Genomic DNA, 26,390 nt, shown 5'->3' with positions numbered 1-26,390 from the left:
CAGTCCCAGAAGCTAAGATATGCATAGTATTAGTAGATTTGGATAGAAAACACTCTGAAGTTTCTAAAACTGTTTGAATGATGTCTGTGAGTATAACATAACTCATATGGCAGGCAAAAACCTGAGAAAAAATCCAACCAGGAAGTGGGAAATCTGAGGTTTGTAAGTTTGCCTATCCAATATACAGTGTCTATGGGGTCATATTGCACTTCCTAAGGCTTCCACTAGATGTCAACAGTCTTTAGAACCTTGTTTGATGCTTCTACTGTGAAGGAGGGGGGAATGGGAGGTGATTGAGTCAGGCGCGCCCCCGTGAGAGTTAGCTGCGTTCCATCGCATTTCTACAGACAAGGAATTCTCCGGTTGAAACATTATTGAAGATTTATGTCAAAAACATCCTAAAGATTCTATACATCGTTTGACATGTTTCTACGAACTGTAATGGAATTTTTTTACTTTTCGTCTGGCCTGCGCGTCATGAATTTGGATTTTTGAACTAAACGCGCGAACAAAAAGGAGGTATTTGGACATAAATTATGGACGTTATCGAACAAAACAAACATTTATTGTGGAACTGGAATTCCTGGGAGTGCATTCTGATGAAGATCATCAAAGGTAAGTGAATATTTATAATGCTATTTCTGACTTCTGTTGACTCCACAACATGGCGGATATCTGTATGGCTTGTTTTGGTCTCTGAGCGCTGTACTCAGATTATAGCATGGTGTGCTTTTTCCGTAAAGTATTTTTTGAAGTCTGACACAGCGGTTGCATTAAGGAGAAGTTTATCTAAAGTTCCATGTATAATACTTGTATCTTTTATCAATGTTTATTATGAGTATTTCTGTAAATTGATGTGGCTCTCTGCAAAATCACCGGATGTTTTGGAGGCAAAACATTACTGAACATAACGCGCCAATGTAAACTAAGATTTTTGGATATAAATATGAACTTTATCGAACAAAACATACATGTATTGTGTAACATGAAGTCCTATGAGTGTCATCTGATGAAGATCATCAAAGGTTAGTGATTCATTTTATCTCTATTTCTGCTTTTTGTGACTCCTCTCTTTGGCTGAAAAAATGGCTGTGTTTTTCTGTGACTAGGCACTGCCCTAACATAATCAGATGGTGTGCTTTCGTCGTAAAGCCTTTTTGAAATCGGACACTGTGGTGGGATTAACAACAAGTTTATCTTTAAAATGGTGTAAAATACTTGTATGTTTGAGGAATTTTAATTATGAGATTTCTGTTGTTTGAATTTGGCGCCCTGCACTTTCACTGGCTGTTGTCAAGTTGATCCCGTTAACGGGATCTCAGCCGATGTCAGCCGTAAGAAGTTAAACAAACCATACAACTCTATGCACAAGGACTACCTTTAATAGTTTCCAGATTTTTTTTTTTACAGAAACACATTTACTTGAACAACACTGCAGAGTTTGGTAACAGAATGATGGTTTGTGCTGTTGGTACAGTCATTCTGTTATCAAACTTTGCATCTGCACAGTTTTTCAAGTAAATATGTTTTTGTAAAATGTTCAATGGAAATTGTTAGAAGTGGTCTTTTTGCATAAAGTTTTGTGGTTTGTTTAACTTTGCAATCATTGTTTTTTGTTTGGCAAACATTTGCAATATTTATTTTACAGTATTTTTTGCTCATATTTAATCAATGGATCCAATAATTCCAGGCCTCACTGTATATACACTACATGACCAAAAGTACGAGGACACCTGCTCATCGAACATCTCATTCCAAAATCATGGTCATTAATATGGAGTTGGTCCCCCCTTTGCTCCTATAACAGCCTCCATTATTCTGGAAAGGCTTTCCACTAGATGTTGGAACATTGCTGCAGGAACTTGCTTCCATTCAGCCACAAGAGCATTAGTGAGGTCGGGCACTGATGTTGGGTGATGAGGCCTGGCTCGCAGTCGACGTTCCAATTCATCCCAAAGGTGTTCGATGGGGTTGAGGTCAGGGCTCTGTGAAGGCCAGTCAAGTTCTTCCACACCAATTTCTACAAACCATTTCTATATGGACCTCACTTTGTGTATGGGGGCATTGTCATGCTGAAACAGGAAAGGGCCTTCCTCAAACTGTTGTCACAAAGTTGGAAGCACAGAATCATCTAAAATGTCATTGTAGAGTAGAGTTAATATTTCCCTTCACTGGAACTAAGGGGCCTAGCCTGAACCATGAAAAACAGCCCCAGACCATTATTCCTCTGCCACCAAACTTTACAGTTGGCACTATACATTAGGGCAGGTAGCGTTCTCCTGGCATCCGGCAAACCCAAATTTGTTCGTCGGAATGCCAGATGGTGAAGCGTGATTCATCACTCCAGAGAATGTTTCCACTGCTCCAGAGTCCAATGGCAGCGAGCTTGACACCACTCCAGCCAACGCTTTGCGTTGCACATGGTGATCTTAGGCTTGTGAGCGGCTGCTCAGCCATGAAAACCCACTTCATGAAACTCCCGACAAACAATTATTGTGCTGACGTTGTCTCCAGAGGCAGTTTGGAACTCGGTAGTGAGTGTTGCAACCAAGGACAGACGATTTGTACACACTACAGCACTCTGCGGTCTCGTTCTGTAAGCTTGTGTGGCCTACCACTTCGCGACTGAGCCGTTGTTGCTCCTAGACGTTTCCACTTCACAGTAACTGCACTTACAGTTGACCTGGTCAGCTCTAGCAGGGCAGAAATTTGACGAACTGACTTGTTGGAAAGGTGGCAACCTATGACGGTGCTAAATTGAAAGTCACTGAGCTCTTCAGTAAAACCATTCTACTGCCAATGTTTGTCTATGAAGATTGCATGGCTGTGTGCTCAATTTTATACACCTGTCAGCAATGAGTGTGACTGAAATAGCCAAATCCACTCATTTGAAGGGTTGTCCATATACTTTTGTATATATCGTGTATTTGCGTGTAATGGTCTGAACTACTTCAGACTGTTCTCCAGTGGTCCAGATTGATTTATACATCCTTCCCCTAGTTTGACTCTAGTGGTTGGATGGTTATACAGACAGGCTGACTGGCTCAACCCAGTAGTAAGTACATAGAGAACATACTTTATCATTGGGCTTTTGTTTGTTAATGTTATTAAGCGTGACTCGCCTGCAGACTTTAGGACCGCCCGTACCCAGGATGACCCAGTGCTGTTGCTGGAGGTGGAGGCGGTAACAGGGGCAAACTTCTCCTTGTGAATGTAGAGCTGGGTGGGGGAGCTGGAGCAGACCCCTGGGAGTCTGAAGAGGCCTTTGGCGTCAGTGCGGGCGTGGATGATCTTGGGCTGGCTGGCCAGCGCTATCCTGGCCCCCGCTACAGGGACACCGGACATACTGAGGACCTCTCCCTGGAGCACGTGGCCCTCACACACACAGCGACTGCAGTCCTCACTGGGCCGACCTTTGGGACACTCGCGATTACAATTGGCTGCAGATACACAGACATACACATAAACACCCACACACAATACATTCAGTATACTTTTACACATTAGATTAGAATTGCTATTTTGATTTCACAGACATATTCTCTGTCTCTTTAGATTTACAACTTACGTGGGCATGGATTTTTCCCACATTTCTGGATTTCCGCCGCTCGTCCCACACACTGCACTGTTACAGAGGTTCTCACACAGGTCCTCCTCCTGATCCTGCGACCCTTGCCACAGGTCACCGAGCATGCTCCCCATGGACTCCAATGAGTCCACTTGGCTAGTCATATAACAGAAAGTAGACATTAATGATCCAGATGATACAGAACTGTAACTGAACTGTAACTGTAGCTTTAAAGAAAGGAGGAAGGAAAGATGCATTGTAAAAGTATTATCACAGGACTTTTGCCAGGCTACTGGTCAACTGATGAAAGTGTTACGTGCCAGGTAGTTTCCTCCTCTCTATGGGATAGAGCAGAGACAGTGCTGCTACTGATTCCCCTTAGGGAGGAAAGTGCACAGTGACAGCCTCCTCCTGATCAAAGCCCTTGGAGCTTTAAAAACATCAAAAGGTGTGTTTACGACAGTGACAGATAATTGAAAGAAGCACATTTTCGGGAGAAGTTAGGAAACATGTGACACCTAGAGAGAAAAGGCTTTTATGTATGGGAAACTATACTGCTGCCAAAGGCTCTACTGTGGGCGTAGTCTCTGTACTTATTAAACAACCGAACGGCTAATGTACCTACTGCTACATCTCAGATCTGTTGGCTACAGTTGAATGATACTGATTGTCTTCATGTCAGTGATGACTCTGATCAGCTGAATGTCTCTTGGCAGAGGATGAATTAGGTGAAAGGTCCATGATAATGATCTGCTTGATGTTAAAGTTTGGCATGGTATACTGTACTGTCACGTGTCAAACTCATTCCACGAAGGGCCGAGTGTCTGCGGGTTTTCATTCCTCCCTTGTACATGATTGAAAGTCACTGATTACAGTAGTTAGGAACTCTCCTCACCTGGTTGTCTAGGTCTTAACTGGACACATTGAAAGGAGAAACCAAAAATCAGCAGACGCTCTGCCCTCCATGGAATGAGTTTGACACCCCTGCTGTAGGTCTATGTATAGGTTGTGTTGGGAGGGTACCTTCGCATGGCGGGGTGGCACACTCCCTCCTCTCTGTGTGGTGGCCCTGGCATGGGGGCACCAGCAGCAGGGGCAGGGGCTGGATGCTCATACACTTCCTCTTGCGCACCTGGATGCCCACGTCATTACAGGCTGTAGCAGAGCAGGTTCCCCAGGCGGCCCAGTCTGTCCAGTAGGCCTGAACTGGACACACAGAAACAAAACAGTGACAAGGGTGAGTGAGTTCTCCACATTGAGATCGAATGGGTAGAATGGACTCAAGTAAGCTGGCCTGAAGTTTGCAAAAATAACTGTTACTTAACTATGTACAAGCACAGTTCTTTCACAGTTTGGTAAAAGACAAACAGATCATTAGTGTCCATAAGCCATGCATCTGCTACTGTGTTAAGTGGCCCTTGTAACCCACGTGAAGGGAGTATGGTGGTCTGTGGGTACCTGGTGGGCACTGGAAGCGGACGTGGTAGTTGGAGCAGATGCGTCCGTAGGGCTGCTCCTTGTTGATGCACCAGAAGCCCTTCTCCAGGCTGGAGTGGGTCACCTCCCCAGTCTCTGCTGCTGCTACCCAGTCTGTGGTGCGGGCCTCCATGGTCACCGGCCGGGCACACACCCTCTCCCTGTAGTAGAACCGGATGGCCTCTAACCGCTCGTAGTCTCCATTCCCTCCTGGATGGTCGATGTTGAACCAGGACGTCCATTCAGTCACACCTGCCATACATGCAGAGGGAGACAAAGACAGGGAGATACGGGTCACAACGTTTAAGAGAAGAGTCTGCTACTGCCATTTTCTGCTGAGTTGAGTCACCCAGGGGAGCCTGCGTTGACCAAACTCATTCCAAGCCCTGCGGCCTCAGGCAGTCAGATGAGGAGGGAGGGAGGGATAGAGGCACGCTGTCTAGCTTTTGTCTGCCACATGTTCAGCTCTGAGGATTTCCAAAGATGTGAAGAAACAACCTCACTACATTCCATTAGCAACATACCATGGATCTTTCTTTCTCTGAATAATAGATTGCTTCATTGGAACGAGACCCTTGGGATCGATCAAGAGTGAAGTGAGGTGATCTATTGAGGGACATTATCAGGATGTGTTCTCTGTGCTGTTGTAGGTAGACAATCTCAACACAGACCTAGTGACCTCTCTAGTCTCTTTGTTCAATTAAAAACACTTACAAAGTTATCAAAATCCAGTGCATTTTAATCCCTGTGGTGACATTAGGTACTTAGTTTTAATTTCCTGTACTTACTTTGTAATGAATAGTTAAACTGAACTTGTGAATATAAAATAGACTCTTATTTCCATGCAATTTTTTTTGCTCTGCTATGATCCTGACAAGTTAACACCATTGTCTTTTCACCAGACTGCTCAATCAAAGAAACAAGACTGAATCTAAGCATAATGGAATGTGAATGTCTAGTTGGAACTGAACATTAATTACACAATACAGGCAGGTCATTTCCTTTCTGGAAATCAATTCAAACTCAGTTGATAAATTGGGGGAAAACCTCGTGGTGTCTCACCCTTGGCCTTTGCTAAAAATTGGACTTGACCCCTAACTCTGATAGGTTGTATGTTAATGTTACTAGTATGTTATAAAACTGTACATATTAACAGTCAATTTTCTGCTCTTACCATGGGTGTGTAAAGTCTAGGAGTTTCAGTACATCAAAGGGGGAAAACCCTTCTGTCTGGCGCAGAAGACAGTGTTGTGTGAGTTTTCTTCCCTCCCAGGTTCTATTGGTAAACCAGGTGGCATTAGGATTGAGCTCACTCACCTGTGGTCTGCTGTGGCTCGGTCAGTGTGTTGTAGGCCAGCTTCCTGCTCCTTTCTGTCTGGTTCCACTTCTTAAACAGAGAGCTGTTCCAGATGGGTCCTGGAGGGGGAAAACCACACCATGAATACACCATTACATCATGGCCACCAACCTTACCTGCACCACTACCATACTGTAACACTGTAACAGTGACCTCAGGAGCTCTGTTCAATGGATCCACCACGTTTTACAACAGGGAGAACCAGATTTATGGGGGCGGAAGCATGACGGTTTTCTAGTTTGCGGAGCTACATGTCTGAATAGTGGGTGATCGGCATGTTCTCATCAGGTTATCTGAGTGTCTGTGAATGTGAGAGGAATGTCTACGTCTCACTCCGCGATGGACAAATAAATGTTAGTTTTTTTCTCTTTCATGATCACTGACAGTTCAAAGGACCAGATACATTTCCATCATTTTACTTTTCAAGAAATCAAGTCTTTCAAACCAAAATAAATGAGGAGACAAGAAAATAAGGATATGTAAGCCATTGGGCCAATTGGGACAGCACGTGGACCTGTCCAGGAGGGTGTACCCGATCTCGGTACACTGCCCCTGGGGTGTCTGGGTTTCCAGAAAACAAAGACAAGCCGGACTCTATTTTACCGCCCCTGCAAGCTAGGGAAATGTCAGCAATCAGTCTGGAAAAGCTCCATCCAGATTTACATTTGCATTTCCGTGAGAGTTATTTAAGATGCTCTTCAAAGAGGTAGGGTTTCAGACGTTTTCCAAAGATTGGCAGGAACTCCGCTGTTCTCACTTTAGGGGGAAGCTTGTTCCACTACTGGGATGCCAGGACAGAGAAGAGCTTTGACTGGGCTCAGTGGGAGCTGCCCTCACGTAGGGTTGGGATGGTCAAGAGAACAGAGGTGGTGGAACGGAGTGCTCAGATTGGTATCTAGGGTTTAAGCAAATTTTGAGTTTTATTAGTCGTATGTACGAGATACACATGGTATACTCGATGCAACATAATGCTTACTTGCAGGTTCCTTCTCAACAATGCAACAACAATAATAAATAATAAAATATAAGAATATGAACATAAAGTAAATGTCTCAGTAGGGGACTGGGGGCAAGTGTTTAAATTGTGCAGTATTTAGAAATCATAATAAGAGTCTGGTAGCAGCAGTTGTGTTGTAGGTGTGGATGTGTGTACGTCTGTGTGTGTGTGTGTTAGTCTTGGGTGGTATCCAGATTGTTATACCTTGTGCCATACCGGGATATTCGGTAATACCGGCACTGAACACAAGGGGCGCTCGTTTCAAACCCCCCCTGAGCCTTTGTAATTCGAAGATGACCAATGCTAACAAGTACATGTATAATCCAATAGAGAATGCTAACTAAATACTAATGAGCGCATTACGAACATTTTATACAGTCTCTGACTTAAAGTATTTGCGGGACAGACATCCCAGCTCATAAAGTTATACAAGTAACAAAAAAAATGCTACTCACCGTTTGCTGCATGCACAAAACAAGTATTAGCCATTAAGGCTCTTGATCTAGGAGGGGATTCTCTGCTGTTGCCAAGCGAAGCTTGATTTTGGAAGACGCTAACCACTTAGCTAGGTAGCTAACTAGCTACAAAATTAGCAAACCAAATGCACAACTGTAGAGCATTTATCACATTTTAGACTGTTAGCTTAATAGTTATAAGATATCTAGCTGGCAAACATTTAGTTGTGAATTCCATACTGTAACTAGATCACCTGGCACATGCTGCACAACAGTGAGTAACTCTCAAGGCTCCAGTCTCTTGTTGTGCTTCTAAACAAACACCATGTGACTGGGGACTACCAGTAAACTTCATAATGAAAAATTATGTGACAGGTGAAATGAAGAGCGCGATCTTCTTTATCTCCTAACAAATTGCATAAGTTGACTGCAGATATTTACTTAAAGTATATACAATTATTCAAATTTATAAAAAATAAAAGATGTTAAAGAAATACTGTAGTTTCGGTATTGGAAAAACCATCCTGTGGCTATTTCCAAATACCCTGGTATACGGTATATTATACAATGCATTCAGACCCCTTGACTTTCCACATTTTGTTACGTTACAGCCTTATTCTAAAATTGATACAACATTTTCTTCTCATCAATCTACAGAAAATACCCCATAATGACAAAGCGAAAACAGGTTTTTAGAAACCTTATTTACATAAGTGTTCAGACCCTTTGCTATGAGACTCGAAATTGAGCTCCCATTGATCATCCTTCAGATGTTTCTACAACTTGATTGGAATCCACCTGTGGTAAATTCAATTGATTGGACACGATTTGGAAAGGCACACCGCTGTCTATATAAGTTCCCACAGTTGACAGTGCATGTCAGGTGAACAAGAACCCAATGGTCATTCTGACAGAGCGCCAGAGTTCCTCTGTGAAGATGGGAGAACCTTCCAGAAGGACAACCATCTCTGCAGCACTCCACCAATAAGTCCTTTATGTTATAGTGGCCACGCAAAAGCCACTCCTCAGTAAAAGGCACATGACAGCCCGCTTGGAGTTTGCCAAAAGGCACCTAAAGGACTCTCAGACCTTGAGAAACAAGATTCTCTGGTCTGATGTATCCAAGATTGAACTCTTTGGCCTGAATGCCAAGCGTTACATCTGGAGAAAACCTGGCACCATCTCCACGGTGAAGCATGGTGGTGGCAGCATCATGCTGTGGGGATGTTTTTCAGCGGCAGGGACTGGGAGACTAGTCGAAGTACAGAGAGATCCTTGATGAAAACCTTCTCCAGAGCGCTCAGGACCTCCAACTGGGGCGAAGGTTCACCTTCCAACAGGACAACGCAGGAGTGGCTTCGGGACAAGTCTCTGAATGTCCTTCAGAGTGGCCCAGCCAGAGCCCAGACTTGAACCTGATCGAACATCTCTGGAGATACCTGAAAATAGCTGTGCAGCGACGCTCCCCATCCAACCTGACAGAGCTTGAGAGGATCTGCAGAGAAGAATAAGAGAAACTCCCCACATACAGGTGTGCCATGCTTGTAGCATCATACCCCAAGAAGACTCGAGGCTGTAATCGCTGCCAAAGGTGCTTCAACAAAGTACTGAGTAAAGGGTCTGAATACTTATGTAAATGTGATATTTTGTATTTTTAAGAAATTTGCAAAAATTTCTAAAAACCTGTTTTTGCTTTGTCATTATGGGGTATTGTGTGTAGATTGATGAGGGGGGGGGAATAATTTGATCAGTTTTAGAATAAGGCTGTAACGTAACAAAATGTGGAAAAAGTCAAGGGGTCTGAATACTTTCCGAATGCACGGACCTGCAGAACCAGGAGCCATCTGTCCCTTTGTCATCTGTACATATGCCGTCTCTTCCCTTCTCTGTATCTGCATCTGATCTTGTCATTATGCTGGTTGAATTTTATAGACAGCAGTCATTCCCTTTGATATTACATACACAAACACACTTACATTCACTCCCCACATATGCGGCAGCGTTAGGCATCAAAGGGCTAACAGCGGTGTCCTTTCTTTTGGTTCCCAACCAAGTGCCTGAAGCCATTGCGGCCTGAGAAAGCCATTCACACCATGGACTGTCTCACGGCCTGCCTGCCTGACTGGCTGTCTGTGAGAGCGCTTACCACTTTAGGAGGGACACTGCTGAGTTTTTGGACACAGTCGCTAAGTCACCCAATGCAGGGGCAAGCATCAGTCCAGTCCCTCTGGTTGTTATTGCTGACTGTGGCTCTTTTTTGTTACGCCAACACGATTCTCTTCCAATTTGATGGCTTTTGAGCATTTTTTCACAGTATGCTGGTCACCCCAGTGAATGGCTTGTCTTACAAGTTGTATTACGTACAGTGAGTTCCAGGTCAGTCTTTGCAGCCTGGTTAAACCAGACTGACTGCTGCGCTCATAGGCCTACATACTGCAGGTGTATCTGTAACATGAAAGCAATGGGCTGCAGTCAATGCAAGGTCGGCTTTTCATATCTAGCGTGATACTGTAGATCATAGACAGGGGTTTTCATATTTGATATTAGTTTTCCTTCATTGACATGATGGAATGACTGGATAAATAGAAACAAATGTCTCTCCACAACCTCTGCAGCGCAGATGTGAATGCCTATGCCTCAAACTACCTCTAACAGTTTCTCTTTCTCTCTCTGTAGCTTTCCTAATCATTACTAGATGAACTGTGGAGGAAAACAACTCCAACATTAATGAGTGGATACGTGTTGGGTTTGGACACACATCCAAGTGACCTTGTCGCATTACATGAACATTGATTTGATTCGAGTTTAAAGATGTGTGGGTTGCAGTCACTGCTGTGGCTGTGGCTTGATGGAGCAGTTTGTTACAGGGAGTGTATGTAAGTACCACTGCCATTGTTAGTTAATTGTGTGGGGTTGTGACTATTCTACTTCCTGCTTTTGGAAATTAGAAACAGATATTGTTTTGTTTTTTGTTGTTGGAAGGAGCAGGGTTTTGATGTAACAATCTACTGCACTATCACAGGCTGTGGCTACTCCAACAGGGACACATTGCTTACCCTTACCACTTCAAGATGTTTCATAATGCAACCTCAACCGTTAGAAGATTACAAGAGTAGTTTTATGAGGTGAATAATGGCATTAGGGCATTTTATGTAGGAATTCATATTTGATCAAAGGGCCACCCTATGTTCTGTATTCAGCTATGGCAGGTGTCTAAGTGCACTGTCCTCGGCACCAGTGGTTGACTTTGACTAGTTAACGTTCCTTTGAGTGCCTTGTTAACACTTTATATGTGAATTTAAAAAGCCAGTGATTTAATCTGCGCTGTTTCATGATAATGGTACGTGAGTGGCTTTACTTCATCTAAAATGTGTTAAAACACACTAATGTGTGAGGAAACACAATTAAACTTAACCGGATTTTCTCCTCTGTTTGAGGTCTATACTCCTGGTTAACCTTCCCTAATAGAGGCCTCTCTCCTACCCCGCCACGACCCTCGTAAAACACCAACCCAGTAAGAAGATACTGGAAAAGGTCAAAGTATAGTCCCATGTAATGGAAACAATACATTAACAACGGCGCCAAGTATGTTTCTGTATCTATTAACAGACCCTCTTTCTCCCCCTTAATATAGACACACAGGCTAGCTTAACTTAATAAAGCTGAATACCAGGCAATGTTCTATTAGTCATGGAGGGAGACTCTCAACTGGGTATTGGAATTTATTTTCCAGCCCCAGCATTGGCTCTGTAATGCTGGCAACCCACTGCACCCGAACTGCCTTGGCTTGGCCATTCTGGTGCCAATGTCTGGTATGCCTGGCGTTGTTGTACCTACTGGCCTCTGCTCCTTATTCTGGGAGTGCTGCTATTTGAGGTGTGTTCACCATTCTCCCATTCATGTCATAAAGCTGCTTTTAATGTGGTGACTGTGCTTTAGATGAAGGGTACACAAGGACAAAACCATCTATTAATACTGCAGGGCCTTCTAAAGGGCATTCTCCTGTTGCCTTCTCAGCAGCTCGGCCTGGTGTTTTCCTCAACAGAGCAGGATGCACACTTGGCCATTGCCTCATGCTAATAAAAAGTTGCAAGAAAATAAAAGTATATGTTTGTGAAGTTTGATACCCAGAGAAAGACTTCAGTCAGATTACAGGCAGCCCAGACAGATGTGTGTTGGCAGAGACACAGGCTTTTCAGCAGGTCTGGAGGTTGTTTAAAATATTCCAGAGCCTTTACAAGAATAAAATGTAAAAACACTTTTCTGTGTTATGAAATGGCTTGGATGGAGTGGCGGATGAGCGTTGGGCTGAACGCTGAGCGTCTCTCCACACAGTGTTGATGCAGCTTTGCCATGCCTCAGCCCCACAGTTAAGTGTAATAACAGGTGTGTGCAGTGAAGCGTTAGAGCCCTGGAAACATCTGTTACAGAGCCTGGCCTTATTTGGATTTAGGTAATAAGGAGGTATTTGGTATTTGTCCAAAATCATTTTATTTTGAAAAGGGTTTGTGGCAAACCATTGGGCTGAAAAGTTAATTCTGCCATCCAGTATGGATTAATGGACATAAATGATTGCCCAGAACAGAAAGTAAGGGTTTTTGATGTGTGTGTTTATGCCATGGCCTTGTAAACATGTGGAAGCTGTTTTGTTTCTTTGGCCCATACTCTGGCTGAGATGTATTGTAGTGGAAGAATCAGATGGTCTGCTCTCTTTCGCTCCCTCTCTCACTCCACTCCACTCACTCACTCCCTCCCTCTTGGCTGCAGGGCTGGTTGGGGAGCCACTGATTGATTATTGGTCAGCAGCATCTGTGGTCCATTATCCTGAACACAGTTTTCCCCCTGACATTAACTAATGATGCAAATCAACCACAACATTTGTGGGGATTTAAAAAAGGATAACAGTGTGTGTTGTGTTCTTCACGTCAACTTATTTTACCGTACTAAATGTCCTAATTCGAGCTATAAAAAACAACATCTAATGGCCTCAATGGTATTTTCCCAGTAATACAGTATGTCTGCAAGTGCTTGTCTATGCTTCTACAATGGCTATACAGGAGCTTGAGAAATAACTGCTTCTTGAGCCTTAGCCTATTCCTATGTCTCCGAAAGTAATGCTAGTGCACATAGCTCCTTAAACGCAGACATCAGCATGATCAAACGGTAGGAGAGAAACCGGAGTCATTTCATTTGAAGGGCCTTGATGTGACGATTGATGGGAATACAAGGGACTTACTTTGATCCCTTTCTTCTCCCTCCCTTTTTCATTAAAGTCAATGGGCTAGACTCCCTGGTGACTGGTTTAGCTGGACCACTGCTCTCCAGTCAGTCTGTGGCCAGCATCTGGAGAATTAGCTAGTCCCTCTGAATGAGGCCGATTAGCACAGGACAACATTGATTTTGGAGTTCTGAGACGGCTTCTTCATGGTCCCAGTTGGCCCTCCTCCACCTCTATCTCGAGACTGGCACGGCCATAGAACATTACAGTTCATTACAGGCAGCCTTCTTGGCATTTGGCTATATAAAACACTCCACTAAGACCTAGGACTAGGTTTAGCCTGACTGACTGAGTAATGTCAGTCACAGTGTTCCGTCTCGGCACCTCAGTAGCGCCGAGCATCCAGGAGCAGAGCAGTTGTCTCTTTGAATAGAGAAACAGGTCATAAATCTCTGAACGCTGAGCGTGATGAAGAGAATGATGGGGGGAAGGTGAGATAGAGGCATCAGGAGGGGAAATTAAAAGTAAAAGTTGTTACTTGTTTTCTTGGTGAGTGCAGATTGAGTCCCACGAGGAGTCTGCAGCTACTGATTAATGTTTTGAGGCGAGTGAATTCGTCACTGTCCATTCTATCAAACACCTAGTTAGTGTGAGACTTTTTCTGTACAGACAAGACTGTACATGCACTGAATTCTAAAATAATCCCAGGGCTATCCATCCATTATAACAGATTTAAGGCTAGCTTCAATCCGATCGCGGAGACTGCATTCTCGGTAAACGCTGCATATGTAGGCTTCATCGGCAATGACCTTTCAATGTAAATTTTCCTCGGTCCGGATTGAATCCAGGCCTTACTGTATACTGTAACTAGTCTACAGCCACAAGGACGTTGTACAATCAACGTCAGAGAAACATGTGTTACCACTAGACCAGAGCAAGCCCCAAACATCCATCTGCCTCTTATTAACATGACAGCGTGTTAATAAAATGAGCGTTCTGATGACTTAACACCACATGATTAACACCTCCAGAGGTGGGGTAACCCTGCAGGGACAGACAGCATCCCTATGGTGCTACAGTAGGATCAAACCACTAACACCTAAAAGACCACACACAGCACACTGAATGTTGATCTGCTGTTCGTCTGCCGATCGTTCGGCGCGCTGTGTTTTAGGGACCACCCGCTGGTGGATGTCTGACTGCTGACATTTTCACAATTCTACATGTAAAATCAGTTTGCACTCGGTTTGCAAAATTACGTCCGTCACTCTGTTCAGAGGTGCTGAGTACTCTCAGCCGGCAAAAGCTATTGTGGTGCATTTCCATAAAGAATTTACCCCAGTGTTTTACCCAAAAGGCTCAGACTTTTCTGTTTCCAACTACACGGGCCAGCACCCATGTTTCACTGGGTCATGGCTCCGGTGGACCTGCTCTCAATTGGGGCCAAAGCCAGGCCACTGGTACTTTTCAGCTTGAATTTACATAACAATAGCTCACTGTTTCAAGTTTCTATATTTATTTTTTTTGTCACATGCGCTAGTACAGTGAAATGCCTTTCTTGTTGGCTTTCACAACAATGCAGTAGTACTAGATTTTTTAAAATCAAAAAGTCAAGTAGAACAAAAACACAGGAGAAATAAAATAAGAACCCGAGAATGTAAGTAAGCTATATACAGGGCCAGAGTCGGTGCCAATACCATATTTACTGTGAACTTTAACACCTTCTCACAAAGCTACTGTTTTGATTATGCAGAGGTTGTTGATTCTGCTCTTCACAAGTCCTCACTGTCAGCCCTAGTTATGGAAACAAAATGTCCCTAGTTTCACATAAGGGCGTATTCACTAATGTAACACCGGTGTTACAGTCGAAAAGCAGCATTGGTATGTCCAAGCCTTTAAAGGACCACTGTTGGTCCAACACTGACATCCACTGGGACAGGCTATTTTCTCACCTTCTAAAGTTCAGGGGGACAGACATCTGTGCACGTATTGACTTACCATAAACACCAAATCGAAGAGTGAGAGCTGTCACTATTTTCCTCATATACTGTAGAAACCAAGAGTGCGCTACTAGAGACGGTGGATCATTGACAGAGTGTCAGAATGATGAAGCTGTTCAGGGTGCAGGGTTGAATTGGCTCTTATGGACTTCTCTCATCTCTCATTTGACTAACGACATTGCTTACCACAGTGACGGTTAAATGGCATCCCAAACAAAGGCAATGATACAAACACAGTGTCATATATTATAAAAAATGTGTGGAAAATATTCTGCTGATAGGTGCACAAATTAATGTAAGTTAATTTTTGTGGGATAGATTAAACCAACATCCTAAAACACAGTTCACACTTAAAAAGTAGATTTATTTGAAAACTCTGATTTATGTAGGCTAATTTATAGCAATCAATCATTCATTCAAATAAACATGCCATTGTGAGGACATTAACTTGACGTACCTTGAGCCACTGCCACTGCCACCAGGAAAGACAGGAGTAGTGTCATCTCTGTAAAGTCCCACATGGTGTCCCTCTCACAATCACAAACTTGGATGACTTCTTTCTCTCTGTATTATAGTGTCAAGTCAAGAGGAAAATGTGTTTATTTTCAAAATTGGTCAACTACAGAGTCTTTGAGTGTTCTCAGGTGTGGATGATGCTGGTTGGAAGCCTGCTCCTGTCCCTATACCCAGTCATATGAGGATTGTGAGTTAGACAGAGCACAGGAGTTTTAAAAGAAGAGACACCCAGAGAGCAGTCCAATCCATCCCCCCTTTGCTCACCATTGGCCAGTGCTCTCTCACATCTGTCCCCCATACCACTCCCAAAAAAAGTCAGAAGGAGAGAGGGGGGGTGGGGGGAATTACCTCACATACAAGGGTCTTTTTCACTTTCCATAGATTAAGATTGAACCTGTTCTGACTGCTTTACTGTCTTCATTCTTCCCTGCTTTGTAATGTGTTTTTGGGCTGGTAGCGAAGGTTGTATCCTCTCAGAACAGGTGTGTATATACCTCCAGAATACAGAGAAAACGCTCAGATATTATGATAAAGTGTAATATTGTGTGTTTGGGTCCAGAACTGACAGCTATTTTTCAGTAAGTAAATGCTCAACCTCAGTGTAGTGTGATTGATGATACCGTAACTAACAAGAGACAGGCCTGACAACTGCCTAACAATAGCAATCAAATTGGCCATAACCAAACATATACACTGTGGCTTGGTTTTTGTCATGCTATTTATCAAAACAACTGAAAAGGTTAGTGCTGTCCGGGATCCTTGGGACATCGCTACCCTAAACCCTTACCCACAACCCTTACCTAACCCTAACCATTTTAAACGTCAACTTCAATGAGATAATGTCAGAGTTGTGACGTCCCAAGGATCCCAGATAGTTAACTACACTGAACAAAAATATTATCGCAACATGTAAAGTGTTTTGTGCCATGTTTCATGAGCTGGATTAAAAGCTCCCCGAAATGTTGCATATGCACAAAAAGCTCATTTTTCTCATAATTTTGTGCACTAATTTGTTTACATCCCTGTTAGTGAGCATTTCTCCTTTGCCAAGACGTGTGGCATATCAAGAAGCTGATTAAACAGGGTCTTGACCTGACTGCAGTTTGATGTCATAACCGACTTCAGTGGGCAAATACTCACCTTCGATGACCACTGGCACGCTAGAGAAGTGTGCTCTTCACGGATGAATCCCGGTTTCAGCTGTACCGGGCAGATGGCAGACAGCATGTAAGGTGTCATGTGGGCGAGCGGTTTGCTGATGTCAACATTGTGAACAGAGTTCCCCATGGTGGCGGTGGGGTTATGGTATGGGCAGGCATAAGCTATGCACAACCATACAATTGCATTGTCTATAGCAATTTAAGAATGCACAGAGATACCTGGATAAGATCCTGAGGCACATTGTTGTGCCATTCATCCGCCGCCATTACCTCATGTTTCAGGATCTGTACACAGATCCTGGCACAGTTGTCACAGTTCTTCCATGGTCTGCATAATCACCAGACACCCATTGAGCATGTTTGGGATGCTCTGAATTGACGTGTACAACAGCGTATTCCAGTTCCCGCCAATATCCAGTAACTTCACACAGCCATTGAAGAGGAGTGGGACAACATTCCACAGGTCACAATCAACAGCCTGATCAACTCGATGTGAAGGAGATGTGTCACACTGCATGAGGCAAATGGTGGTCACACCAGATACTGACTTGTTTTCTGATCCACACCCCTACTTTTTTTAAGGTATCTGTGAAATCCATAGATTAGGGCCTAATGAATTCCTGTCAATTGACTGATTTCCTTATAAGAACTGTAAATCAGTAAAAATCTTTGAAATCTTTGCATGTTGGGTTTATATTTTTATTCAGTATATTTTTCTTGTCTATATTAGCTGGACAGCTGTAGTCATGCCGAGAGTTGTTGAGCTCTTCCATAAACTGTCATGTCGTCTCCCTGTCAGAGACCAGGACTTACAGCAGATCTGCACATTGTTTGTGTACTGGCAGACAGCATGACAATACCAGATGGTCAACTTCTGGTTTGGCTTTGTAACTTTAACAACCGCTGATTGCACGATGGTGCGCTGCCAAATAGGGAAGTGGCGTCATATGCCATTCAACAAACACTCACTTCAAAACACACAGAGACATGCTTGTGAGATGGAATGCACTGAATAGTTGCAATGCATCATTAGCAATTGTAATGATGTTTAGGAATGATTGTGTAAAAGTCCCTCAAGCAGGCAGGATAATTCCATGAAAAAATCCATAAAAAAATCTGTTCTAGTCTACCCTCTCACTTAGATGATCTGCCCTTAGTTTCATATCACTGAAATCCAGAGCAGCCTGGTGATGAACTGTATGAGAACATGTCTCCTCATTGACATTAGTATTGGTTATTTTAGTGATAATGCCAGAGAAGCCGGTGGGATATACAGTACTGGCACGGGTGTTGTTCGTGGAGGGCCGGCAAACCGTGCTAATATATCCTCCAAACACCGGCTTCGAGGGCATTATCACTTTTATACAACAGGTTATCAACATATTCAAATAATGATTGACATATTTTCATTAAAATATTTATTTTGATTAATTTATTCAGACTATTTCATCCTTCCATGAGATATAGTCCCGACACAAAACTAGGGTTGCTACCCAACTCCGCTGGTCGTTCGTTCTATCGGTTCGGTTGCCAGAGACGCGACCCAGTCGTTAAGTCTTTTTGTTCTGTATTTATGGTTGCGACCCAGTCATTCGGTATAAATGTTCTATTGCCATACTGTCTGGCAATGTTCTTATCCCTTGCTTGCTATCTATCCAACTACGGCTAACTTACAGCCCCGTCACAGTGCAGCCAGAATAACAGCAAAGTAGCTCCATTTGTTTACGCTGTTTTCTAGTGACATGTATTTGGATACATCCATAACAATGAGCTGATGATGCTCGATTTCACCTGGTATAGAAAATGTGCTCTCTCGTCAGGACACAGTTGTTCAGAGGAGCTAGCCAACAACACAGCTAACACAGTCACTTCAAACTGAAGCTGGAAAGACTGTAAAGTAGCTGCATTTAGTTTTGTTTTGTATATATCCATAAAATGATGCTGATTCATGATTTCGACTGGCTGAGAAAAGTCTAGACACTGTCAGAGAGACAGAGGCCGTGTCTAGACTTGACAGTTCATGCAGCTTTAATATTCTGATCATAGAGTTCTGATCATGGAATTCCGAACGTGTCATGCATCTACACCTACATCTAAATGTGTCTACCGTGTCCACAATGTGTCCGGATTCCCTTTTCCTGCGCTATATTCAAATGCCAGTATGCATTCTACAAACGGTGGAATAGGCTAAATATGATAACACAACAACGACTGTTGGCAGTAGCTAACTACTGTAGCTAACTAGCCAGCTAACTTTTGTAGCTAGCCAACAACCTAGCAAGCAACACTAAAGGGATTGCAAACGGGTTAGGATTTGAGGCTAGCAAACACATTCCTCACACGCTAGGAACATATTTCCTCCAATGTTGTAATGAATAGGTGCCTCTCGGTCCCAAAGCACAAGTTTTCTGGAGACTTGTGGAAGGAGTGATGATGACCTCGCCCACTGTTTGTGCTTTCGGTAGCCTGATTGCATCCAGACTGAGAAGAAATCTGCACACAATGCATCCATGACCACCTCCTGAAGTGGTCAGCTAGATCTGAACACAATGCGACTTTTGTGCGTATAGACCCGTCTTTTCAATGAGATCTTTGTGTTCTGATAGCAGAAGTTGCATGTAAGTGTCAAGTGTAGACACGACCAGACAGCAAGGTTTATACAAATCTCCGCTATTGAAAACCAATTGCTAGTCTAAAAGAAATGGGAGATAATGTCTAGATGCTTTTTATAGTGGAGATCAAGTTTATAAATTGTCTGGCTGGGCTGCTGAGACAGTGGATTGCACAGTGAGATGGAACAGAGTAAATAGGCATTTTAACATCATAGCTTTAGCCGGTGGTAACTTGTGGAATAGACACCGGCTGGAATGCGGTTTTAACCAATCTGCGTCCAGGATTAGACCCACCTGTTGAATAATATATCTTAATTCTCTTCCACCCTCTAAAGACTTTGAACTTTTAAAACTTTGAATATCCTTAATTTAACATCAATAACTTAAATATATGAAAAAGTGTCTCTGAAAATGCAGAGGATCAGAATGAAAAATATGAGGTGTAAATGTTCAGCTGTACTCCAAAAGCCTCTGGGCTCTTTGCTCTTGACAGGTTAACACCAATGTTAATTAAGGGATCAACATTCCAACACTATGACTTCCTACACACGGCGCTAACACTTAGAGGACACTGCAGGGTTTGCTATAAATACACTAGCTCGTACATAAACAGTTCTGTACCCCATTTACATCCCTTCCCTGGCCTATTATGAACATGTTTAGAGACAGGTCAAAATGATGAGACATTCCTCATCAACTAATTACCACTACACTGCTTTTTGTTTACCAGATTGGTTCCCAAATGTAATTCAGTTGTAAACCAATAAACCAGACACCTTGTTTTACTGTAGCATCCCAAATATAAAAAAGGCCTCCCAAATTCATACAGAATATGAAAAAAGGCTTCTCAAATTCATGCAGAATATGACAAAAGGCCTCCCCAAATTCATGCAGAATATGAAAAAAAGGTCTCTCAAATGGATATGACACAAGTTCTGATTTCACTCCATCGACTCTGGTTTCAGAGAGGAGAGTTATTCAGGAAATGATTCAGCATGTAATATAATCTGTTTAATCTCCTGTCTGATCTCCTCCAACAATATCTGAGGCTTTGTATGGATTTGCATAGTTTACTGTGTGATCTCTATAGTTATAAAGCATACTGGCAATTTCATCCACCAACACAGTATAGATTCTACCAAGTTTTCACTCCTGTGGAAGATTTAGAGCTCTATTCAATCTGTAATCCACGATAGAAATATCAAGGTAATTTACGATTGAGCCAACATATGCCGTGTTTACCGTGAATGTAGTCTCCGCTAAGGCGGGAAAATTACTTTTAAATTTCAATCACGCTGTACAGTTGAACTTCTGAGATGCGGATTGAATAGAGCCCTTTACTGTCATGATTACCTTTAAATCTTGTCAGCTGTCATCTTTCCTACATCGAATCACATAGAAATCAAAACAAATAACGACTAAATTAGATATTTTATTGGACAAAGAGTTAACTCTACAACTGCCAATCAATGAACAGGTGTTACTTGGATTAAGGAAATGCAGACTGAATAAAATAAAATAAAAATAAAAACAGCTGATGGAAAGTACAGTTCTGTGACCCAAAAACCAAGCATTCTTCAATAAGAAAAACGAAACTAAAAGAATAGCACTGAAGTCGAGGGTTGCATTCATCAGTTGAGGCTGAGGGAGAAAGAACATCTTGAAACTATGCTAAGAAGAAATCACAAAAAGGAGAATGTCGCAACTTACATGGAAACTCACATGGAAACTCCTCAAACCATTTCCAAAACAGACATACAACTCAGACCACCCACAGATTCTAAATATCATCTTTCTATTGTATATGAGTGGATTCTGGCTAAGGCGCAACCTCCTTTAGTCTACATCCATTGGAGAGATGGCACATGAACGATAAAGCACAGTAACAATCTATAAAATACAAAACATGTAAATATATTATCCATATTTATCCAAAATGAGGACTGGAGGGTGTACTGTAGATGTTACAGTTCTATAAGACAGTCTGTGCCTGGGTATTCTGGCAGGTTCAGATCGTATTTCTTTTGGATGTCATAAGGCAGGAAGCGTCCTGCTAAGAAGTGCTTCCCCGAGAAGCTGGTGGCGCACTTCTTTGGTGCCGTGAGCGAGATGAGGACGTCTGGATTGATCCCATCTGAGGTCACCTGGTCCACATCCCAACCTTTGACAGACAAACAATGATCACCATTTAAATTCCACCTCCATAGTTCGAGCAACAAATTGGTTGACATCTATTGGCTAAATGTCATGTGACATAACAGCAAGGAGAAAGTGAGTATCTCACTTGATCTTCTCCTTTCAACTTTAAATCGGCATGTTATATCTTACAGATGAGAAACCTGCTTGCAAGCAGCATTCCAAAACAAAAGAAATGGGGAGAGGGTATGATGTAATGGACAGAGCCAGATGCCAAATGGATGTACTACACTAAGCTACATGCTTTACTGTCTCAGTCCATCCAGGTTGACCTTTACCACTCCTAGCTCGACAGTGTTGAGGTTGACCTGAGGTTGATTTTACGTTTCGTATTGCAGTTGCAAATGTGGTTGTGTATTGTGGTACATGTACAGGTTTTTCTTTTTTTATGACTAATTCATGTTTAGCTCAGAGGTAAACCCCGTTTTGGGCCGTTTTCTGTACACCATTGGTACATTTTGGATGTACAGCATACTATACAGTGCCTTGCAAAAGTATCCAGACCCCTTGGATTTCTTCACATTTTATTGTGTTATAAAGTGGGATTCAAATGTATTTAATTGTCTGTTTTTGTCAACAAGTTACGCAAAATACTCTGTCAAAGTGGAATATGTAGTTTTTTTTGGGGTGGGGGGGTTAATACAAATGAAATAACTAAAATGTAGTTGTTGTATAAGTGTTCATCTCCCTGAGTCAATACATGTTAGAAACACCTTTCACATCGATTACAGCTGTCAGTCTTCTTGGGTGCATCTATAAGAGCTTTGCACACCTGGATTGTGCAATATTTGCCCATTATTATTTTCAAAAGAATTGTTGGGGATCATGGGAAGACAGTGATTTTCAAGTCTTGCCATAGAGTGGCAGTGGTTAGAGCGTTGGGCCAGTAACTGAAAGGTTTCTGGATCTAATCTCCGAGCTGACAAGGTAAAAATCTGTCGTTCTGCCCCTGAACAAGGCAGTTAACCCACTGTTCCCCGGTAGGCCGTCATTGTAAATAAGAACTGACTTGCCTAGTTAAATAAAGGTTACATTAAAATGTAAAAATAGATTTTCAAGCAGATTTCAGTCAAAACTGTGACTTGGCCACTCAGGAACATTCACTGTCTTGTTGGTAAGCAACTCCAGTGTAGATTTGGCCTTGTGTTGTAGGTTATTCTCCTACTGAAAGGTGAATTCCTCTCCTAGTGTCTTGTATAAAGCAGACTGAAGCAGGTTCTCCTCTAGGATTTTTCCTGTGCCTAGCTCCATCCCATTTCTTTTTACCTGGAAAAACTCCCCAGTATTTGCAGATTTCAAGCATACCCATACCATGATGCAGTCACCACCATGCTTGAAAATAAGGAGGCAGTTACTCAGTGATCTGTTGTGTTGGATTTGCCCCAAACATATGGCTTTGCATTTAGACCAAAAAGTGTATTCCTTTGCTGTATTTTTTCCCCAGTATTACTTTAGTGCCTAGTTACATACAAGATGCATGTTTTGGAATATTTTTATTCTGTATATTTGTATTCTTCTTTTCACTCTGTCATTTAGGTCATTATTGTGGAGTCACTCCAATGTTGTTGATCCATCCTCAGTTTTCTCCCATCACAGCCATTGAACTCTGTAGTTGTTATAAAATCACCAATGGCTTCATGGTAACATCCCTTAGCAGTTTCATTCCTGTCCTGCAGCTGGGTTCAAAGGGATGACTATCTTCGATGTGTCTGGGTGGTTTAATATATAATCCACAGCATAATCACACACTTGCCCATGTTTAAAGAGATATTCAATGTCTGATGTGTTATTGTTACCCATCTACCAATCACGCCCCTTCTTCATGAAGCTTTTGAAAAGCTCCCTGGTCTTTGTAATTTAATCTGTGTTTGAAATTCAATACTTGACTGAGGAAGTCAAATTTGACTCCTGAACTAATTTAGGCTTGCCTAAACAAAGGTTCTGAAAACTTATGCAATGACTATTCTTTTTCTATAAAAAATTAAATAGAAATTTTCTTCCACTTTGATATAACAGTATATAATGTATTTTTCTTGAACCTAAAAAATGACAAATACATTTTAATTCCACTTTGTAACACAATAAAATGTGATGAAATCCAAGGGGTCTGAATACTTTTGAAAGGCACTGTAGCTCTCAGCCTTACCTGAGGGCATGTCCACACTGGCGATGGGGATCTTGACCTGCTTGAGGGTGACTAGGATGCCAGCATAGGGCTCCTTCACGTCTGTGTGGTCAGTCTCTGGCCCCAGGATGGCATCGATCACCAGGTTATAGGCATCGTTGATCAGCTGCACCTGAACATACAACCCAAACTCTGATCAATATCTAGAAAAGAGCTCTACATTATTCTCCCAGCTCCAGCAAGTTCAGCCGGGGCCAAATCCTACAGTGAGATGCAGGTGCTCAACTCATGGTGCACTTGCATAAATCAGTTACACTTGCAAATGTCAAGCTTAATTCAAGGATGAATGTGTCTATAAATGTCTTATAGTCCTTTTTGATGTTGCTCACCTCTGTTGGGAGATAGGAGAGGAATGGGATGTCCATCTTCTCACACTGAACTGTGAAGTCCTGATGAATGGTGTTAGGAGTGCGTTTGGGATAGTAGATGGTGGGCTCGTACTCCTTTTGGAAGGAGAGAGGCGAGAGCGAGAGGGGAGAAAGAGGGGGAGGGAGAGCGAGAGAGGGGTAGGTAAAGAGAAAGAGAGCGAGAGAGAATGACAGAGAGTCAGAGGAAAGGCACTGTAAGTATATCAAAATGAAGTATAGCAATGAATACATGCCCTCTAACAAGGAGAACATTTATGAGAGGATGTACGTTGCTGTTTTTCCTGCCCTCTCTTTGGTCTGTCTGTGTATAGTAGATCAGGGCTGGATAGATAGACAGACTGACAAGGCTCCCCTCTGATTAGCACAGCGCTGTAGGATGACTGAATTACACCTCCATGGTTAATGATAGACGTTTAGGGAAAGCCAGACACCTATGGCTTGTGTTGTTAAACGATGGCCACCCGTGATCTCCACTGCTAATGGACCTCAATCCCAGCAATAAATAGTCTATGTGAAAGGGCCTCAGTGTGCTGCTGCTGTGGTTTCAGTGGAAGGCCTGGCTGGTTAGATGGTTGCGTAAGGAGGAGGTACTATAAACTAGGCAGTGAGAGGTTCAGGTCTCTCCATCTCTGACTAACTGGCCCTGGTCAGATTCAGATGGGGAAGTGGTCTGTCACTCCAGACGTCAGTCCACACACTCCTGAGAGACATTAAACCAATCAGACCTCAACATCGGGCCAGAGAGGCCGGGGAACGGGCTACTGACGCCATCTTTCGTTGCTGCAGCTAAAGTACCCAGAGAGAGATGTCCCCTCTGGGTTGGCAGCGACCCCTTTGTGACCCCCTAGTGCCCTGACCTAGAAGAGGTTACATCATCAACGTCAGATAGACCTCAGGGACGGAGGCTCCGTCAGGATGCTCTCTAGCGTCAACAAGCTTCATGGAGCAGGAATACAGGAGACATGAGGACTATGACTACAGGTTACAGACAGGTCACAAGCCTTTTCCTGTTGATGTTAAGCATTCCCGATATTGAACTTCCTCTCCCTGAAGGCTAGCATTCTGTGTTGGCCTTAAAGGAGCATCATCCCTTTAGTCACAGTCCGTTGAGATTCACGTGGTTTTGTGATATTGGAAACAAAGACCACATTGTCGAATCTCGGGGATTCATGTGTCATGTGATAAACAACTTGATTCTTTCAGACGTTGAGGCCAAGGTGTTTTTTCTTCACGAGAAACATAAAATAACCACATAATGTTCTGAAAGAACTGTGGAACATCATGTGCATCGTCCCTTGCGTGAACAACAAGCTGGATTAACGTTCACAGTCATAATGAATCATATTCAGACAGAATCTGACAAAGAACTTTGACTCTTGGATTATTTGTCTATTCCATATGCAATATTTTGGTTTGGCATTTAACAGTGGAAAGAAACAAGGATGCATGCCAAACACATGCTAGCTCGGTGAACACGGATGGCTACTCTCTGTTTAATCTCATCTACAGTTCCCAGATCAGAGCTAAAGACTATGGTCTTATCTGCTGCGGTGCACTGCCTCTTTTAAACCTGAACTAGCAAATCCCGCAGGGAATAAGAGTAATGCCACTGTCAGGAATTCATCAACTGATTATTTGTTGTCTTTGGATCAAAGTTATGTGGAAATGCTTTATGCATTCCTGGGATCCTGGTGTAAAATATATCTGTGTGTTGACCCCAGGCCCAGTCGCTGCCCCGAAAACTTCACAGACAGTCATTTTACAACTTTAACAGATTCTGTCAACATGGTTTTAATCAGAGATATTGACGCTTCATAAATCTGGAATCTCAGACACATATGGAGAAGTTATATAGATACATTCTGTTCCAAGGCAGGGAAACCAAAACACATCTATGGTTTCCACCACATAGAATAAAGATAGTAGATTTTCCTCAGTAGCTCACTTGTAAATCCTTACTCAGATTGTTTTTAGTTAGTGTAATCGTCTGTAATATTGCAATTAATGCATTTACACCACGGAACAACATTATCAACAGTGATGCAAACTAATGTGACCATGACATCTTCGAATCCAAGATGGCGTAGCAGTCGGACGTGTCTTTGTCCTTGTCCTGTCCCGTGTAAATAGTCTTCGTATTTTTCGTATACATTTCGTATATATTTTAATTTCACTTTCCATCTAGGAACTGAATATACATTCCTACATTCCGCCTCACCCAATGTGGTACGGACCTGCTATTTTTTTTATACTTTAGAACCGTAACCCCAATCAGAAGCTAG

General features: G+C 42.7%; 2 protein-coding genes across 3 annotated transcripts in view; both read right to left on the bottom strand.

Moving 5' to 3' along the window:
• cilp2 (cartilage intermediate layer protein 2) overlaps positions 1-15,779 on the bottom strand; it is a 28,372-nt gene extending 12,593 nt beyond the window's left edge. Inside the window, exons 1-7 of one of the 2 annotated variants that reach the window (XM_071345052.1) lie at positions 7,854-8,205; positions 7,159-7,296; positions 6,362-6,460; positions 5,027-5,296; positions 4,592-4,774; positions 3,569-3,724; positions 3,123-3,440 (exon numbers count right to left, since the gene is read on the bottom strand). In XM_071345052.1, coding sequence (XP_071201153.1) covers positions 3,123-3,440; positions 3,569-3,724; positions 4,592-4,774; positions 5,027-5,177 — 808 coding nt within the window. In that variant the 5' untranslated portion in view covers positions 5,178-5,296; positions 6,362-6,460; positions 7,159-7,296; positions 7,854-8,205. Of the gene's footprint in view, positions 1-3,122; positions 3,441-3,568; positions 3,725-4,591; positions 4,775-5,026; positions 5,297-6,361; positions 6,461-7,158; positions 7,297-7,853; positions 8,206-15,528 lie in introns of those variants that run through there. The other variant, XM_071345051.1, reaches the window with a different exon arrangement.
• Positions 15,780-20,771: 4,992 nt separating this feature from the next.
• LOC139540961 (yjeF N-terminal domain-containing 3) overlaps positions 20,772-26,390 on the bottom strand; it is an 81,590-nt gene continuing 75,971 nt past the window's right edge. Inside the window, exons 4-6 of the mRNA XM_071345050.1 lie at positions 24,070-24,183; positions 23,702-23,852; positions 20,772-21,520 (exon numbers count right to left, since the gene is read on the bottom strand). Of these exons, the coding sequence (XP_071201151.1) occupies positions 21,324-21,520; positions 23,702-23,852; positions 24,070-24,183 (462 nt within the window). The 3' untranslated portion in view covers positions 20,772-21,323. The remainder of the gene's footprint in view (positions 21,521-23,701; positions 23,853-24,069; positions 24,184-26,390) is intronic.

This window comes from Salvelinus alpinus, chromosome 16 (genome assembly GCF_045679555.1).
Source record: "Salvelinus alpinus chromosome 16, SLU_Salpinus.1, whole genome shotgun sequence".
NCBI lineage: Eukaryota > Metazoa > Chordata > Actinopteri > Salmoniformes > Salmonidae > Salvelinus > Salvelinus alpinus.
The sequence above is the reverse complement of the archived record's forward strand: the minus strand, read 5'-3'. Positions and strand labels throughout refer to the sequence as shown.